General features: G+C 46.4%; 1 protein-coding gene across 1 annotated transcript; it reads right to left on the bottom strand.

Annotated features, from left to right (window-relative positions):
- Positions 1 to 5,819: 5,819 nt before the first annotated feature.
- Positions 5,820 to 14,670, bottom strand: LOC142200081 (uncharacterized). The gene is made up of 5 exons (XM_075270134.1): positions 14,550 to 14,670; positions 13,265 to 13,406; positions 9,375 to 9,621; positions 8,822 to 8,912; positions 5,820 to 6,159 (listed from the first exon to the last, which is right to left on the bottom strand). Exons 2-5 carry the CDS (start codon positions 13,402 to 13,404, stop codon positions 5,900 to 5,902), a joined length of 738 nt encoding a protein of 245 aa, XP_075126235.1. The 5' UTR covers positions 13,405 to 13,406; positions 14,550 to 14,670; the 3' UTR covers positions 5,820 to 5,899.
- Positions 14,671 to 17,761: the final 3,091 nt, after the last annotated feature.

The following is a 17,761-nucleotide window of genomic DNA, read 5'->3' on the forward strand; positions in this document are numbered from 1 at the left end:
CGCCATTATGCCCCCTTGAGAACTAAGCCTTAAAAAAAAAAAAAAATCTGAAAAAAAAGTTTGAAAAAAATATTTGAAATTTGTTTGCACTGCCAAATTTCTGCGCACAGAGCTGTGTGATGGGTATTTTTTTGTTGGTCAAGTTATAGATTTCCCCATTTTGATAAAAACCTCAATTTTCATCACTTTTTATCCATTTTTTTTTTAGGGTCTAGTAGCATATGCAGGGAGAAGCCACAGTGTTACCGCCCACTTGGCTAATAGACCAACACTGACAGGGCTTATAACTTTGGAATGGCGGAACGGATTTGGATAAACAAAACGCCAAAATGCTCAGGGCGACAGCGCCGATCAGATGGTGGATGCCATTGGACGTTTCACACCTGGTGACAGGATTTGGGATATCTTCAATCTTGGAGGGTTGTATGACACCCATTGCCATTCAATGAGCTGGGGCCATGTCCATACTGTACATATATGCCATGATGTATGAAGGGGTTAAGAATTTAGGAGTTCTTTCTAGTCTCAATCTGTCCAGATTGGTGATGATGCCAACAGGATTGAGAAATGGACTGGTTCTTTGACATAGCAGAGGGCCCTAATACAATAGATCCCAAAGGTCTAGTGGAAGATTGCCCCATTTGACGGTGACGTTGGCGCTAATTCCTCAGCACCAGGGTCTCTTTCTTATGGGATAGTTCACGAATAATCTATTAGATCTTGTTGAGAATACCAATGTGAACCTGTTCCGTGTAGACAGAGGGTCCGAATCTCTGTCTGTCACCTCATACCTGTAAACTGTATCCCAGGATTCCATCGCAACCAGTACGAACACGCACCTGGGACAACCCGTCTATCAACTTGCTGCGTCCCTGCCCAGTTCACTGCGTCTCAGACATACAAGCAGGCTGCGGCTACTGCCACGGTGAATTAATTATGCAACAAGATTCAGTCCTATCACTAGTCAGGAGATACTGCAGAGAGTCATGGAGGAAGACGGGGTGTAACTAGAAGCTCCTGGACCCAATGCAATGTCTGGGGGGCCACAGCTATCATGTGCCATATATACTATTCTTACGGGGCAGATTGGCCTTTGGTCCAATCTCCATAGACTGCACTGACCTTAATGGGGTAGTCCAGTTTCTGATATGAATTATCTTTAGGATCCTCAGACATCTAAGTATTATAACCCCATTAATGGGTCCATCTAATTTCGGTATTCATTAGAATATTCCAGTTCCCTTGATGTTACCTCGTTATATTCTTAGTGAAAGGGTTAAGTGGCCATTATTTTGCAGAATTCCCCTGTTTTTCTGTGATTTTTTTGAGCTTAGTCCCGCACTCTTCACCGGATGAAGGGCTTTAATGAATGACCCGAGGTAATATTTATAATTAATACAGGATTATATTATGCACTTCATTACAGCCGCGCCTGTGCATGCGGTGAGCCGGAGGAACTATCTTACGTTTCGTTTTGCAGACAGCGGATTTAATTTATGCGAGCTTCTTTTATAGATAATAGGAGAACATGTCGTCTGCCGGTGTGACGAATCTGCCCCGTACGCCGGATACTGATACATGAGCACATACGTCAGCAGAATGCACCACAAGGCGACTTTAACAAAAAAAACGTGCAGGTCATTTATATGGTGTTTGCAAAAGGGTGTTACCGAGTTTGCGTTGCGATGATTACACCAAACGTATTATGGAAGAGCATCGACGTACATATACAACAGCCATAAGGGAGCACAAGGTAGAAAATCGTGTCTAGTGGGACAAAAGCGTATTTTGCACCTTGTTAAATTTGGTGCAATGAACTTTCCCATTGGAATGTGTCGTTCTTATGGAATTTATGAAAATTTAGAGGGACATTCCATTTTTTTTAATGGTCAGCTTTAGAAGGTGGTTATAAGGTGCGACCCCTATCAAATCTGAGGCCCAATATGGCGTCTGGGTGTTGCTTACAAGGTATTTGACTACTTAATCTCTGGAGTTTGAGCCCTGACCCGTTACGATCATCAACAATCATCAACACCAGAGCTACCCTTTGTGGACCGGATCCTCCAATAAAATGGTCGCCCAGCAGAATGCACGTTAATGCAAGAGTGTAGCTATAGGGGTGGTAGTCGCTACCGGCCCTAGAGCGGCCCAGAGACCTCACAACAGCATAAGAACATACAAAGAACATGGAAGTGCGGCCCAGGCACAGATTTTCCATCTAAGCCCATGAGCTTGTAGTCACCCCCTGTTTAAAGGGGTTTTCTGAGAGTTAGATATTGATGACTTATCCTTGGGATAGGTCAATAGGTATCTGATTATTGGGGGTCTGACACCCTGGACCCCTGCTCATCACTGATTTGAAGAGAGAAGAATGAGATAGAAGACAGGGCAGGTCCTCCAGAGTGATATACAAGACAGGGCAGGTCCTCCAGAGTGATATACAAGACAGGGCAGGTCCTCCAGAATGAGATACAAGACAGGGCAGGTCCTCCAGAGTGATATACAGGACAGGGCAGGTCCTTCAGAGAGAGACAGACAAGACAGGACAAGTTCTCCAGAGTAAGATATAAGACAGGACAAGTTCTCCAGAGTAAGATATAAGACAGGACAAGTTCTCCAGAGTAAGATATAAGACAGGACAAGTTCTCCAGAGGATAAAACAACCTCTTTGAAAAGAAAATCTGTAGAAAATCCACCTTGTTTTTTCTCCCTAGTTGATGGTTAGGGTTGTATCACTTTGAGACGTAAGTTATTTTTCCAGAAACAGCGCCACTCCATGGCCAGAGTCCGGTATTGTAACCAAGTGAATGGGACTGAGCTGCAATACCAAACACAGCTTGTAGACAAATGCGGCGCCGTTTCTGAAAAAAAACCAAACCCCAATCAGATATTTATTTCCCATCTCCCAGGACTGCCAGGCATAGGGCAAGGTGATAAATTGTGTCTATATCCAAAAAGCTGCATGTGTGAACATGTGCCATGTTATTTAGTCCACACCCTGATAGAAGGTGTCAGTATTTTAGAGATCAGTCTCTCTATATAACACAATCTGTATCCCCCCCCCCATATATAACATAATGTGCAGTGCAGTATTATAGCGGCAATGTGACGGGTACATAAGGGAGTAATTACTGGGAGACCTGGTATGATGAGCGGCGGCGGCGACTTTATTGAGCACTGGCAGACTTGACACGACGGGGATATAATTAAATCAGCAGTAACATCACTGACACCATAAAAACACCCGCAGCCTGGTAAGAGGCCGAGCCAGACAGCAAATACCGTGCGGAGTAAGTGATATAAATAGGGGGGCACTGTGTCTAGGCGCGGATGGCGAGACACGGAGAAGACGTGCAGATCCATCTGAAAGCAAAAACTGAGAGGCTCAATCCATTACATGTGAGTTGTATCTTGTGGAGAGACATAATGGCAGCCAAATTCAGGACCGTATTCAGACTGGTGGTGCCATCATCTAGGACGTATTATCTGATGGTGCTGCATCAAGGACCCCTGGGGATCAGCTGCTTGACGCTGACCATCGCTTTTGCTTTACAGCTGTGACCTAAGTTTCATGGATGGTTTGCAGCTCAGTCCCATTCAAGTGGATGGGGCTGAGCTGTAATACCATGCACAGCCACTATGCAATATACAGCTCTTCATACTGCTGATCAGTTAGGGTGATGGGTGTCAACTTTCAAGTTAAAGTAAATTTTTGTTAATTTTTTTCATTAACCTAACTTTACAATATACTTCACTAGGAAAAGTCTGTGTCTTTTAAGAATGACTCCTGTCTTTACTCCGTACACAAGAAGTGTCAGTTTACAGCGAAGTCTATGAAGTCTACAGCATGAAATGAGTCATTTCTGTCAGGAGAAGGCTAGAAAGTAATTCCTGATTGTTGTGAAAGACAACTGTCTCTCTACAACGCATGTCACTTTACTTTGTGGACCTCACCTCTTCGTTCACCTCCCTCTCCATAGACTTCTATTGTATAGATTAAATCAGTGTCATAAGGAGGGAAAAAGAGTGGAGAAACAGACACTATTCTTCAATAACACATATTATATAGTCCGTTATGTACTGTGGGAATGTGTGTTATTTACAGTGGGAAGAAATGTAGACTCGTGTGGTTTCTCCACACCCAGATTCACCATTATTAGTTGCGATCAGCAATGCAACATTTGGCGGCAACGTCTTTATGTTTCACACAAATATGTTGCTGTGCAGCTCTGCCCAAAGATGTAGCGCTGGCAAAAATGTACAATTTTTCTTGCCATAGATATACGTTTATTCCTTCCACGTTCCCATAGCAGAAGTCTTCCTCCCTTGGCCACACTTTAGTTGAGGCTTATGACTGCCGCGCAGGCCTCACGCCCTATGATTTACTCTACTGTATACTTTATACTCTATATATGATTCTGGGCTGGTCGCCTTACTGCACCGCTGCTCTGAGCGGTGAACAGCAGAGACTCGCTTTATGGCACAGGAATATACCATTCAACAAATCAACATGGAAAACAACTTATTTTGGGCATTTTTTTAACACTGGAATTTTATTCATAAGGCCTAAAGTGATCCAATCATTAAAACTGATTTTTTTTCTGCCTACCACGTCGGAATAGCCTTAAGAAAGGCTATTCGTCGCCTACCTTTAGATGTCTCCTCCTCACCGCCGTTTTGGTTTATAATCAGGTTTTCGTCTGTATGCAATTGAGTTCTCTCACAGCACTAGGGGCGGGCTCCAGCGCTCAAGCAGCACAGGGGGCGTCTCCAATGCTGCGAGAGAACTCTCCAGTGATGCCTCCATCTTCTTCAGGAATAAGTGTTATTTGGGTCTTCTTCCGGCGAAGGCTTCAAATTTCTAGGCCTCGGGCAAAGCCGATTGAGCATGCCCGTCGGCCACAAGAAAATGACCGCTTACACAGTATTGTAAGCGGCCATTTTCTTGTCTCCGCAGGCATCCACAGACGTCTCTGCCCAAGGCCTAGAAGTTTCACCCCTACCCCCGGGAGAAGACGCGTGAAGAGGCCATTCCTGAAGAAGATGGAGGCGTCGCTGGAGAGTTCTCTCGCAGCATTGGAGACGCCCCCAGTGCTGCTTGAGCGCTGGAGCCCGCCCCTAGTGCTGCGAGAGAACTCATATACCGAACTATATACCAATTATACAGTATACCGAACGGCAGCGCGGAGAAGACATCTAAAGGTAGGAGAAGAATAGCCTTTCTTGAGGCTATTCTGACGTGGTAGGCAGAAAAAATTTAGTTTTAATGATAGGATCCCTTTAATATAAACCCTGTTGACATTGGATGGGCCACTAACACTAGGTTCATACCTGCATTCGGGTCTCCGTCATTCGGGTCCTCATGAGGACCCAAAAGATGGAGATGCTGCCTTAGTAGGAGGTGCAGGTTGTTCCTGCACCACATAAATTATACCTGAATCTGATTTGACATGAAAGCCCCACCCCTTTTTATTTATTTTTGGGAAATAATGTGAATGGTAAATACAAGCGCCAAAATTTGACACCAAAATCTTGGGAAAGATTATAGTGGGCATGCTCTGTGACACCGTGTAGAGGAAGTGCACAGTCTTCATCACCTGATCCTGTTTTATCCTGCTCCAGCCTTAGGTGTTATCTTACATTGTTATCCTGCCCAGTGAAGAGCTGCTGACCCCGCCCCCGAGGTACACAGCACAAGCTGAAAAGTATGGAAGTGACAGTTGTGAGTTTCCGGTGAACATGATTTTTTTTTTATTATATAAAGATAACGTAGAAAATTAAAAAAAAAAAAAATTAAATAAATTTGATTTAAATCAGTGGTCATTTCCTGATAATACTGAAGATTTCCTTTAAGACGCCATCATATAGTCAGCAAGTTGTCATGATAAATCTGATCTTATCACTGGTTGGTGGAGGGTTTACATGGAGACGTCTGGTACATTTCGGCTTTGCCCCTCTCATAGGCCAGCTGTAACCTCTGAAGTCCTCTTGCCATGAAAGCTGCCTGCTCGTCCCCGCCAAACTCTACAATCCATTGTCGCAGATCTGGATCGGGACGATACGTAGCGTTATATCTGACACCAGTCTTACCAGTATGTGTAGGTAGGTAGTGAGGCTGAGGTAGTGCGGGGAGGCGGGGCAAGGGGGGCGTCTTCTCTTCTAGGGAGACAAAAGTCATTTTAATACATCACTTGTTACTATTTAAAGGGGACCTACATCCAAATAATATTCCAACATGTCACAGATACAGTTCAGAAGATTTCACCAAGGGTACAGTAACTATTCCATTGCACATTTCTGAATTGCATTCATATCAAAGGGACAGTAAACCTAAAAATCAGCACCCCGACAAATGAACTATTTGATGGCGCTGCAGTAAGTACAAGCCCCTTTGTCACATAAGCAGATATCAGTATTATAAATGTTACATGTGGGAGCCCCGTGACAGATGTTGCGCTGAGGCCCCAAGGGCTTCATGTTTCATCCTGTAAAATCTGTGACTGTTGCGATATTGCCCTTTAAAGGGATTCTATCATTAAAATCAATTTTTTTCTCGATCACATGTAGGACAAGCCTTAAGAAAGACTATTCGTCTCCTACCTTTAGATGTCTTCTCCGCGCCGCCGTTCGGTAGAAATCCCAGTTTTCATCTGTATGCAAATGAGTTCTCTCGCAGCACTGGGGGTGTCCGCAATGATGCGAGAGAAATCTCCAGTGACGCCTCCATCTTCTTCTACAGCCTCTCCCTGCGTCTTCTTCTGGAGCTGGATTCAGAGCCGAATCCAAGAAAATGGCCACTTACAATACTGTGTAGGCGGCCATTTTCTTGTGGCCTAAGCTCGAGGCCTAGAAGTTTGAAGCCAACCCCTGGAAGAAGACACGTGTACAGTCATGGCCAAAAGTTTTGAGAATGATACAAATATTAATTTTTACAAAGTCTACTGCTTCAGTTGTTCTAATGGCAATTTGCATATACTCCAGAATGTTATAAAGACTGAGAAGCTTAACAGTAATTACTTGCAAAGTCAATATTTGCCCAGAAAATGAACTTTATCCCCCAAAACACATTTCAACATCATTGCAGCCCTGCCTTAAAAGGACCAGCTAACATCGTTTCAGTGATTGCTCCATTAACACAGGTGCGGGTGTTGATGAGGACAGGGCTGGAGATCAATCTGTCATGATTAAGTAAGAATGACACCACTGGACACTATAAAAGGAGGCTGGTGCTTGGCATCATTGTTTCTCTTCTGTTAACCATGGTTATCTCTAAAGAAATACGTGCAGTCATCATTGCACTGCACAAAAATGGCCTAACAGGGAAGAGTATTGCAGCTAGAAAGATTGCACCTCAGTCAACAATCTATCGTATCATCAAGAACTTCAAGGAGAGAGGTTCCATTGTTGGCAAAAAGGCTCCATGGCACCCAAGAAAGACCAGCAAGCGCCAGGACCGTCTCTTAAAAGTGTTTCAGCTGCGGGATCGGGCTACCAGCAGTGCAGAGCTTGCTCAGGAATGGCAGCAGGCAGGTGTGAGTGCATCTGCACGCACTGTGAGGAGGAGACTCTTGGAGCAAGGCCTGGTCTCAAGGAGGGCAGCAAAGAAGCCACTTCTCTCCAGAAGAAACATCAGGAACAGACTGATATTCTGCAAAAGGTACAGGGAGTGGACTGCTGGGGACTGGGGTAAAGTCATTTTCTCTGATGAATCCTCTTTTCGATTGTTTGGGATATCTGGAAAAAAGCTTATTGGGAGAAGACGAGGTGAGCGCTACCACCAGCCTTGTCTCATGCCAACTGTAAAGCATCCTGAAACCATTCATGTGTGGGGTTGCTTCTCAGCAAAGGGAATCGTCTCTCTCACAGTCTTGCCTAAAAACACAGCCATGAATAAAGAATGGGACCAGAATGTCCTCCAAGATCAACTTCTCCCAACCGTCCAAGAGCAGTTTGGCCATCAACAATGCCTTTTCCAGCATGATGGAGCACCTTGCCATAAAGCAAAGGTGATAACTAAATGGCTCAGGGAACAAAACATAGAGATTTTGGGTCCATGGCCTGGAAACTCCCCAGATCTTAATCCCATTGAGAACTTGTGGTCAATCATCAAGAGACGGGTGGACAAACAAAAACCTACAAATTCTGACAAAATGCAAGCATTGATTGTGCAAGAATGGACTGCTATCAGACAGGATTTGGTCCAGAAGTTGATTGAGAGCATGCCAGGGAGAATTGCAGAGGTCCTGAAGAAGAAGGGGCAACACTGCAAATATTGCAACGCTGCATTAACTCATTCTGTCAGTATAAGCTTTTGTTACTCAGAATATGATTGCAATTATATTTCTGTATGTGATAAAAACATCTGAGAAACACACATAAAACCAGAGGGAGCAGATCATGTGAGAATAGAAGATTTGTGTCATTCTCAAAACTTTTGGCCATGACTGTAGAGCCCGTTCCTGAAGAAGATGGAGGCGTCGCTGAAGAGTTCTCTCGCAGCATTGGGGACGCCCCCAGTGCTGTTTGAGCGCTGGGGCACTTCCCCCGTGCTGCGAGAGAACTCATTTGCATACCGGTGAAAAACGGGATTTCTATGGAACAGCGGCGCGGAGAAGACATCTAAAGTTAGCAGACGAATAGACTTTCTTAAGGCTGCTCCTACGTGCGATTGACAAAAAATGTGATTTTAAAAGTAGAATCCCTTTAAATCTGCCAGCAGAACACTGGCTGCCATTACTGACAGCGGAAGGATATTCGGCTATGACTCGGCTACAGAATCCATTATCACCTGCTCATAAATGAAAACAAAAAAATACATTACCTGACGACCTGGAGCTGCAAGAGGACGCAAGGCCTAGCGGGCTGCGAGACTTCTTACCATTACAAGACGGTAAACTATGAGAATGCGGAATCTGAAAGACAATTTAAAGGAGAAATACGGAATCCGTTGCGATCACAATAAAGGTTGCATCAATGTTATTAAGGTTTATATTATGCAAATAGATCTAAAATTTTACAGAATATTCTGACTTTCACATTAGGCTCTGACGCTCAAACAGTAAGCTGATATTTTCTGTATACAGCTCAACTTTAGCTTTGCTGTGTAGACTGGGACAGAAGAGCAGAGTCATCTCACTATTATTAATAGTAATGCTAGGTTCACACCCGTGTTTGGGTTTCTATTCTTTGGGTCCGTCTTTATATGTGTTTTAGACACTTTCTAACAGTTTCTGGGCCGTGTCTGGTAAATGGGCAGGGCTTATCACAAAACGGGTTGGGCTTGACAAAAAGGGGCAAGGCTTAAATGTGAACCTGTGTGCCAAGAAAATGAAGACTGATATTCTAATGTTATACATGGATTAGTTATAACCTACCTGCAGCAGGACAGTGACCTCCCCCGGCGGTCTGATTTTGTGCCTCGCTTTTGGCCTCTTTTTGTTGGTCTTTGCAGGGTAGTAGGGCAGGTGATGTGTCTGGTCTAATGGCTGCAGCTTAGGAACTTCAGGTGTGGAGTTTGCGACACTCGAGGACACGCAGGCCCTACACGCAGCACAGGTCAGGGGTCGGAGGCGATGTTCTAAATGCCGGGAAATGGCCAAATGGCTCATCGTACTGGAGTCACTACAAGACAGGGCAGAAAGTGACACAATGGTGGCACACTGACTTGAACCTTTCATCCGTGTATAAGCTTATTACCACATTTAGACCGCAAAGACTAGGAGACAGTAGATATAACGTCACTGAAAGACACAGCTTCAGATTCCTTCTGCCTTAAAGGGAGTGTCACCAGACCCCAGCATATCACCCCAGCCCTTCAGATAGATAGGTTACTGTCACCAGACCCAGCATATCACCCCAGCCCTGCAGATAGATAGGTTACTGTCACCAGACCCAGCATATCACCCCAGCCCTGCAGATAGATAGGTTACTGTCACCAGACCCAGAATATCACCCCAGCCCTGCAGATAGATAGGTTAGTGTCACCAGACCCAGTATATCACCCCAGCCCTGCAGATAGATAGGTTAGTGTCACAAGAACCAGCATATCACCCCAGCCCTGCAGATAGATAGGTTAGTGTCACCAGAACCAGCATATCACCCCAGCCCTGCAGATAGATAGGTTACTGTCACCAGACCCAGCATATCACCCCAGCCCTGCAGATAGATAGGTTAGTGTCACCAGTACCAGCATATCACCCCAGCCCTGCAGATAGATAGGTTACTGTCACCAGACCTAGCATATCACCCCAGCCCTGCAGATAGATAGGTTAGTGTCACCAGAACCAGCATATCACCCCAGCCCTGCAGATAGATAGGTTAGTGTCACCAGTACCAGCATATCACCCCAGCCCTGCAGATAGATAGGTTACTGTCACCAGAACCAGCATATCACCCCAGCCCTGCAGATAGATAGGTTACTGTCACCAGTACCAGTATATCACCCCAGCCCTGCAGATAGATAGGTTACTGTCACCAGTACCAGTATATCACCCCAGCCCTGCAGATAGATAGGTTACTGTCACCAGAACCAGCATATCACCCCAGCCCTGCAGATAGATAGGTTACTGTCACCAGACCTAGCATATCACCCCAGCCCTGCAGATAGATAGGTTAGTGTCACCAGTACCAGCATATCACCCCAGCCCTGCAGATAGATAGGTTACTGTCACCAGAACCAGCATATCACCCCAGCCCTGCAGATAGATAGGTTAGTGTCACCAGACCCAGCATATCACCCCATCCCTGCAGATAGATAGGTTAGTGTCACCAGAACCAGCATATCACCCCAGTCCTGCAGATAGATAGGTTACTGTCACCAGGACCAGCATATCACCCCAGCCCTGCAGATAGATAGGTTAGTGTCACCAGAACCAGCATATCACCCCAGCCCTGCAGATAGATAGGTTAGTGTCACCAGAGCCAGCATATCACCCCAGCCCTGCAGATAGATAGGTTAGTGTCACCAGACCCAGCATATCACCCCAGCCCTGCAGATAGATAGGTTACTGTCACCAGACCCAGCATATCACCCCAGTCCTGCAGATAGATAGGTTAGTGTCACCAGACCCAGCATATCACCCCAGTCCTGCAGATAGATAGGTTAGTGTCACCAGACCCAGCATATCACCCCAGCCCTGCAGATAGATAGGTTACTGTCACCAGAACCAGCATATCACCCCAGCCCTGCAGAGGAATAGGAAGCAGATTTCACGCAGACGTTGAGGTGGATTCTGCCTCAAATTCCTACATGTGAATATACACTAAGGGTACAGGCACATGACTGTGTGCATGGAGACAGACCGTGATAGAATGGCATGGATGGCACAGGGATGACATTTGTGTACTGCCCGTGCCATCACGGCCCCATTCATTGCTTACAGTGAGTCCTGGCCGAAAACCAGACAGGAAGAGCCCCAGTGTCACCGCTGTATACACAGGCCCGTGATAATACACAGTTGTGTGTTTGGGGCCCTAGAAATGAATGGGTCAGTGTTTTAGCCAAGAAAAACACAGCTAGTACACTGACAATACACGTGGCCATGTGCAGGAGGCCTGAAGAAGATTTCTAGGCTTTATTAATTGATTACCTATCCTTAGGTTCCCCTTTAACACTGATGATAGGCCATCCATCCATAAGGCTGGAAAATCCCTTGAAATAAATACAACGACCCCTCCTCCCCTTCTCCCAGACCTGATGAGAAGAGGAAATGCTACTAGGAGAAGAGGAGATGACTGTGGAGATCGCCGCCCAATACGTGTCCACCTGCCACCAACTAAGGGGAAGATGAGACCCGAAAGACTATTATACCCCAAATCACCCCCCCGTACCCACCATTCTCCCCCCCACTTTACTTGCTTTGGCAATGCCAAATATCTATTTGGACGTGCCAATAAAGCTTCTTTCATTCCTGATTCCTCTCTGACTCCTGCCATATGTTTCCCATCCCGCACCCCCTCTGCTGGTTACACAGCGCTACTACAGCCTTTGTCAGGCTTGACAAGCTGGTTACTAGGAATACGCTACCTAATAACAGCAGCCTGTTGTGTGACACCTCCCTGGTATGTCAGAGATTTCTCAGGTCAGGACAGACTTGGCAGAAAGAAGGGATAAGTCTCTGTTCACACTGCTTCCTTCTGTCTGGGGAATATATAGTGTGTATTCCTTATGGTACACCTCAGGCACATCAGCCATGCTGCTCAATGTGAACACACCCTAAGTAGTGTGAAGGAGGACTGACAGGAACTCTTTTACATTATTGGGATCTCCCCCATAGAGACGTAAGTCACACATGATCCAGGGTGTCAGCGGATTACGGCAGGAGGAGGAGTGGTCACTCACCTGTGTACATACGGCACCCCTCACTCACCTGTGTACATACAACACCCCTCACTCACCTGTGTACATACGGCACCCCTCACTCACCTGTGTACATACGGCACCCCTCACTCACCTGTGTACATACGGCGCCCCTCACTCACCTGTGTACATACGGCGCCCCTCACTCACCTGTGTACATACGGCGCCCCTCACTCACCTGTGTACATACGGCGCCCCTCACTCACCTGTGTACATACGGCGCCCCTCACTCACCTGTGTACATACGGCGCCCCTCACTCACCTGTGTACATACGGCACCCCTCACTCACCTGTGTACATACGGCACCCCTCACTCACCTGTGTACATACGGCGCCCCTCACTCACCTGTGTACATACGGCGCCCCTCACTCACCTGTGTACATACGGCACCCCTCACTCACCTGTGTACATACGGCGCCCCTCACTCACCTGTGTACATACGGCGCCCCTCACTCACATGTATACATACGGCGCCCCTCACTCACCTGTCTACATACTGCGCCCCTCACTCACCTGTATACATACGGCGCCCCTCACTCACCTGTGTACATACAACACCCCTCACTCACCTGTGTACATACAACACCCCTCACTCACCTGTGTACATACAACACCCCTCACTCACCTGTGTACATACAACACCCCTCACTCACCTGTGTACATACAACACCCCTCACTCACCTGTATACATACGGCGCCCCTCACTCACCTGTGTACATACGGCGCCCCTCACTCACCTGTGTACATACGGCGCCCCTCACTCACCTGTGTACATACAGCGCCCCTCACTCACCTGTGTACATACAACGTCCCTCACTCACCAGAGTACATACGGCGCCCCTCACTCACCTGTGTACATACAACGTCCCTCACTCACCAGAGTACATACGGCGCCCCTCACTCACCTGTATGTGCGACTTATCACAGGTTTAGTTTCTGCCTTTCGGAGTTTCCTGGAATTATCTGACCCGTAACATTTCAGAAGTTGCTCAACAGACGTCCGATGAGGGTGTGAAAGTTTGGAAACTTCTGGTTTCTTTGACATTTCTACGGGTACAATGAGAGATAACCTCAGCTTTGTAGATTCTATAACACATAACATAACATATGACATCACATAGTACAATAATACACAATATGACAAAAAATGTGCCACAGATAAATGACATAAAAATACTATTCTGCACCCACGTATCTATACCACAGAGCGCCCAGACTACAGTAATGTACTGCACCCATATAGTAATATCATACACCGCCCCACGTATCTATACCACAGAGCGCCCAGACTACAGTAATGTACTGCACCCATATAGTAATATCATACACCGCCCCACGTATCTATACCACAGAGCGCCCAGACTACAGTAATGTACTGCACCCATATAGTAATATCATACACCGCCCCACGTATCTATACCACAGAGCGCCCAGACTACAGTAATGTACTGCACCCATATAGTAATATCATACACCGCCCCACGTATCTATACCACAGAGCGCCCAGACTACAGTAATGTACTGCACCCATATAGTAATATCATACACCGCCCCACGTATCTATACCACAGAGCGCCCAGACTATATTACCATACAGGCCCCGTAGAACAATATCATAGAGCGCCCACATAATTATACCGTACAGCACACATACTACTATACTATACAGCGCGGACATAACCGTACCATAGAGTGCCCACACATTGATAACCTAGAGCACCCACATAACTGTACACAGAACAATATACTGCACACACAGCACGATAGTATACACCGTCCACATAACACTACCATACAGCGCCCACACTGTGATACCATATACTGCCCACACGATGGTACCGCATACAGCACCTGCTATACATACAGAGTCCGCCATACCTTATACGCAGCATATAGCGCCCATATAACAATACTCTTGACACCCCAAGCCGTATCCTAATGTGAATTTTAAGGCTTCGGTCACCCCCTGACCGGCCGTATTTACTCCTATGACAGGGGCTTTCGCATGTTTCAGGGTCAGGGGCAAGGTCGCTATAGGGCAGGGGCCCCTCTTTGCCATAATCCTCTGCTATATACAGTATATACTTGTGGAACTACAAGTCCAAGCATGTCCAGGGCCATGTCCAGCTTTCCTCTCCCCCAGGGCCATGTCCAGCTTTCCTCTCCCCCATGGGCTCAGTGACCACCTACCTCAGTCCATGGTTGCCCGCTCCTGGGGGCAGGGATAGGGGACATGCCTGGTAACACTGTAACTGAGCAGGGGGCAGGGCAATGGAGGCCTCATTGTTGACACAGAGTAGGAACTACAACTCCCAAGATTCCCTGCACAGGCTGAGAACCTGACTGATGGGCAGAGATTTCTGGGACTTGTAGTCCGCACATATGTAACTTATTTACCAGCTGGGCTCAGGCTTCTCAATAGTAATACAACTCTGGAAAGCTGGATGACGATAAGTATTAGCATTATGTCATCCCCACCCAGCTCGCCAAGACTTCTGAATGGTAAAATAGCCTAGTTGGGCGGTCATAGCTCCCTTGTATAACTAAGACGATTTGCCATTCAGGGCTCTAGAAAGCTGGATGACAACTAATACAAGCACCGATGCACTCTCATCAAGCTTTTCTAGGTTTCTGAATGGCAAATTAGCCTAGTTATGCCGTCACATAGCACCAAGATTACCGCATTACTAGGCAGATTTGCTATTCAGGACTCTAGAAAGCTGGGTGACATTCAATAATTTCCTGGGCTTCTGAATGGCAAATTAGCTTATTGATTACTTACTAGGCAGGTTTGCCATTGAGGACTCTAAAAAGCTGGGTGCCAATCAAAACTTTAATGCACCTCTTATCCAACTTTCTTAGGCTCCTGAATATCAAGTTAGCCTAGATATGGCATCGCCATGCAGGACTCTACAAAGTTGTGTAAACACCAGTATGGCACCCATACCCAGCTTTCCTAGACTCCTGAATGAAAATTGATCTTGGTATGCAATAACATATCTCCTGCATTCCTAGGCAGATTTGCCATTCAGGACTCTAGAAAGCTGGGTGACAACCAAGTACAGTTGCACCCCAGCTCAGCTTTTCCAGGCTTCTAAATGGCAAATCAGTCTAGTTATATGGTCACCTATCCCCTGCACTACAAGGCAGAGTTACCATTCAGGACTTTAGAAAGCTGGGTGACAACCAATGTGAACACCAATGAACCCCTGCCCAGCTTTCCCAGGCAAATTAGCTACTTATGCAATCTTATATCCGTAGTATTGCTAAGCAGATATGACATTCAGGACTTTAGAAAGCTGGGTGACAACCAATACATGCACCATTGCACACCCACCCAGCTTCCCCTGCATTGCTACACAGATATGCCATTCAGGACTCTAGGAAAGATGAGTGACATCCCAGATAACGCGATATAACTAAGAAACAGCAGGGTAAAGTTGTAGAAGGTTGGGTTACAACCAATACGAGCACGATTTCACACTCACCCAGCTTTCTGAGGCCACTGAATGGCAAATTAGCTTAGCCTTCGTAGCCATCGATCCACTGCATTGTTAGGAAAATTTCACATTCAGGACTATAGGAAAGCTGGGTGACATCCCAGATAAAGAAATAATAATAATAATAATAATAATAATTAATTATAATAATAAAAAAAATAATAATGATAATAATAATAATAATAATAATAATAATAATAATTAATTAATTAATAATAATAATTAATTAATAATAATGGGTCATTTGGGTCACATTGATGTGATATGTATTGCACACTTTTAGTGGTAGGGGGCGCCATACAGAGCCTTCCCCCCCTCCTCCTTTCAGAATCTTTTTTGTCATGGTAAGGCGGTGAAGCAGCGAGGTTTATGGCAGATTTAATCCGGCTGACTGACGGACTGCTTGCTGATGGCATCCCCATGGCTACCAGAATTTTTCTGCTATTTGGGCAAAAGTTCACTTTTCCAGATCTGCCTTCATTATAACCTGGAACCTGCTGCCCTCTAGTGGCTACTACAGTAATTGTCAATTTCCTTTACCGTTGCGTTATAGGGAAGACTTCGTCATAAATGTCTTTATTAATTTTTTTTTCTTATTTTAGACTGGGGCCACACAGGCTGGAAACGCCACGGGAAAAAAATTGTGGCGTTTTACAGTAACTGCAAAGTGAATCCCATGCCCACTTTGTGTTTAAAACCACAGCGCGCACATGCTGCAATTTCCAAAACCAGCGCGTTTTTGGAAGTCGCAGCATGTCAATTATATCTACGGAAACGCCGGCGTCTTCTCCGTAGATATCATGGTAACAGAAAGTCCGCGGAACAAAATTCCATGAACTTTCTGTTCAAAGTGCTGCGGGAAGAACCACGATGTGTTCTCGGCGTGATTTTTCCCACAGCGCTTTAGTGCTGCGTATCGTCCCATGGGGCCTTAGCTTTACAAGGGGTTTTCAAGGACTTGTATATTGGTGGCCCATACCCGGGATAATCCATCAATATCAGATCTGAGGGGGGGGCAGGCAGCTGATCCATAGCTCCCAACTTTTGAAGAACCGAAAGAGGGACAAAATGTGCGGCGCGCGTAGCGCGCGGCGGCAAATTTAGTCCCGCCCACTTTTGTGTTGACTCCGCCCACTCGTTAATTTTTCATGTGCCCGCACACAGTATAATCCTCCTACAGTCACCCGTAAATTATATGTCCCCCCTCTATCTCTCCCCCAGTTTCATATACACCCTTCATCTGCCCCCAGTTTCATGTCCCCCTTCCATCTCTGCCCCCAGATTCATGTCCCCCCATCTCTGCCCCCAGATTCATGTCCCCCATCTCTACCCCCAGATTCATGTCCCCCATCTCTGCCCCCAGATTCATGTCCTCTCCATCTCTGCCCCCAGATTCATGTCCCCTCCATCTCTGCCCCCAGATTCATGTCCCCCCTCCATCTCTGCCCCCAGATTCATGTCCCCCCTCCATCTCTGCCCCCAGATTCATGTCCCCCATCTCTGCCCCCAGATTCATGTCCCTCCATCTCTGCCCCCAGATTCATGTCCCCCCATCTCTGCCCTCAGATTCATGTCCTCCCATCTCTTCCCCCAGATTCATGTCCTCTCCATCTCTGCCCCCAGTTTCATGTCCCCCCATCTCTGCCCTCAGATTCATGTCCCCCCATCTCTGCCCCCAGATTCATGTCCCCTCCATCTCTGCCCCCAGATTCATGTCCCCCATCTCTGCCCCCAGATTCATGTCCCTCCATCTCTGCCCCCAGATTCATGTCCCCTCCATCTCTGCCCCCAGATTCATGTCCCTCCATCTCTGCCCCCAGATTCATGTCCCTCCATCTCTGCCCCCAGATTCATGTCCCTCCATCTCTACCCCAGATTCATGTCCCCCATCTCTGCCCCCAG

This window comes from Leptodactylus fuscus, chromosome 4, assembly GCF_031893055.1.
Source record: "Leptodactylus fuscus isolate aLepFus1 chromosome 4, aLepFus1.hap2, whole genome shotgun sequence".
Classification (NCBI taxonomy): domain Eukaryota; kingdom Metazoa; phylum Chordata; class Amphibia; order Anura; family Leptodactylidae; genus Leptodactylus; species Leptodactylus fuscus.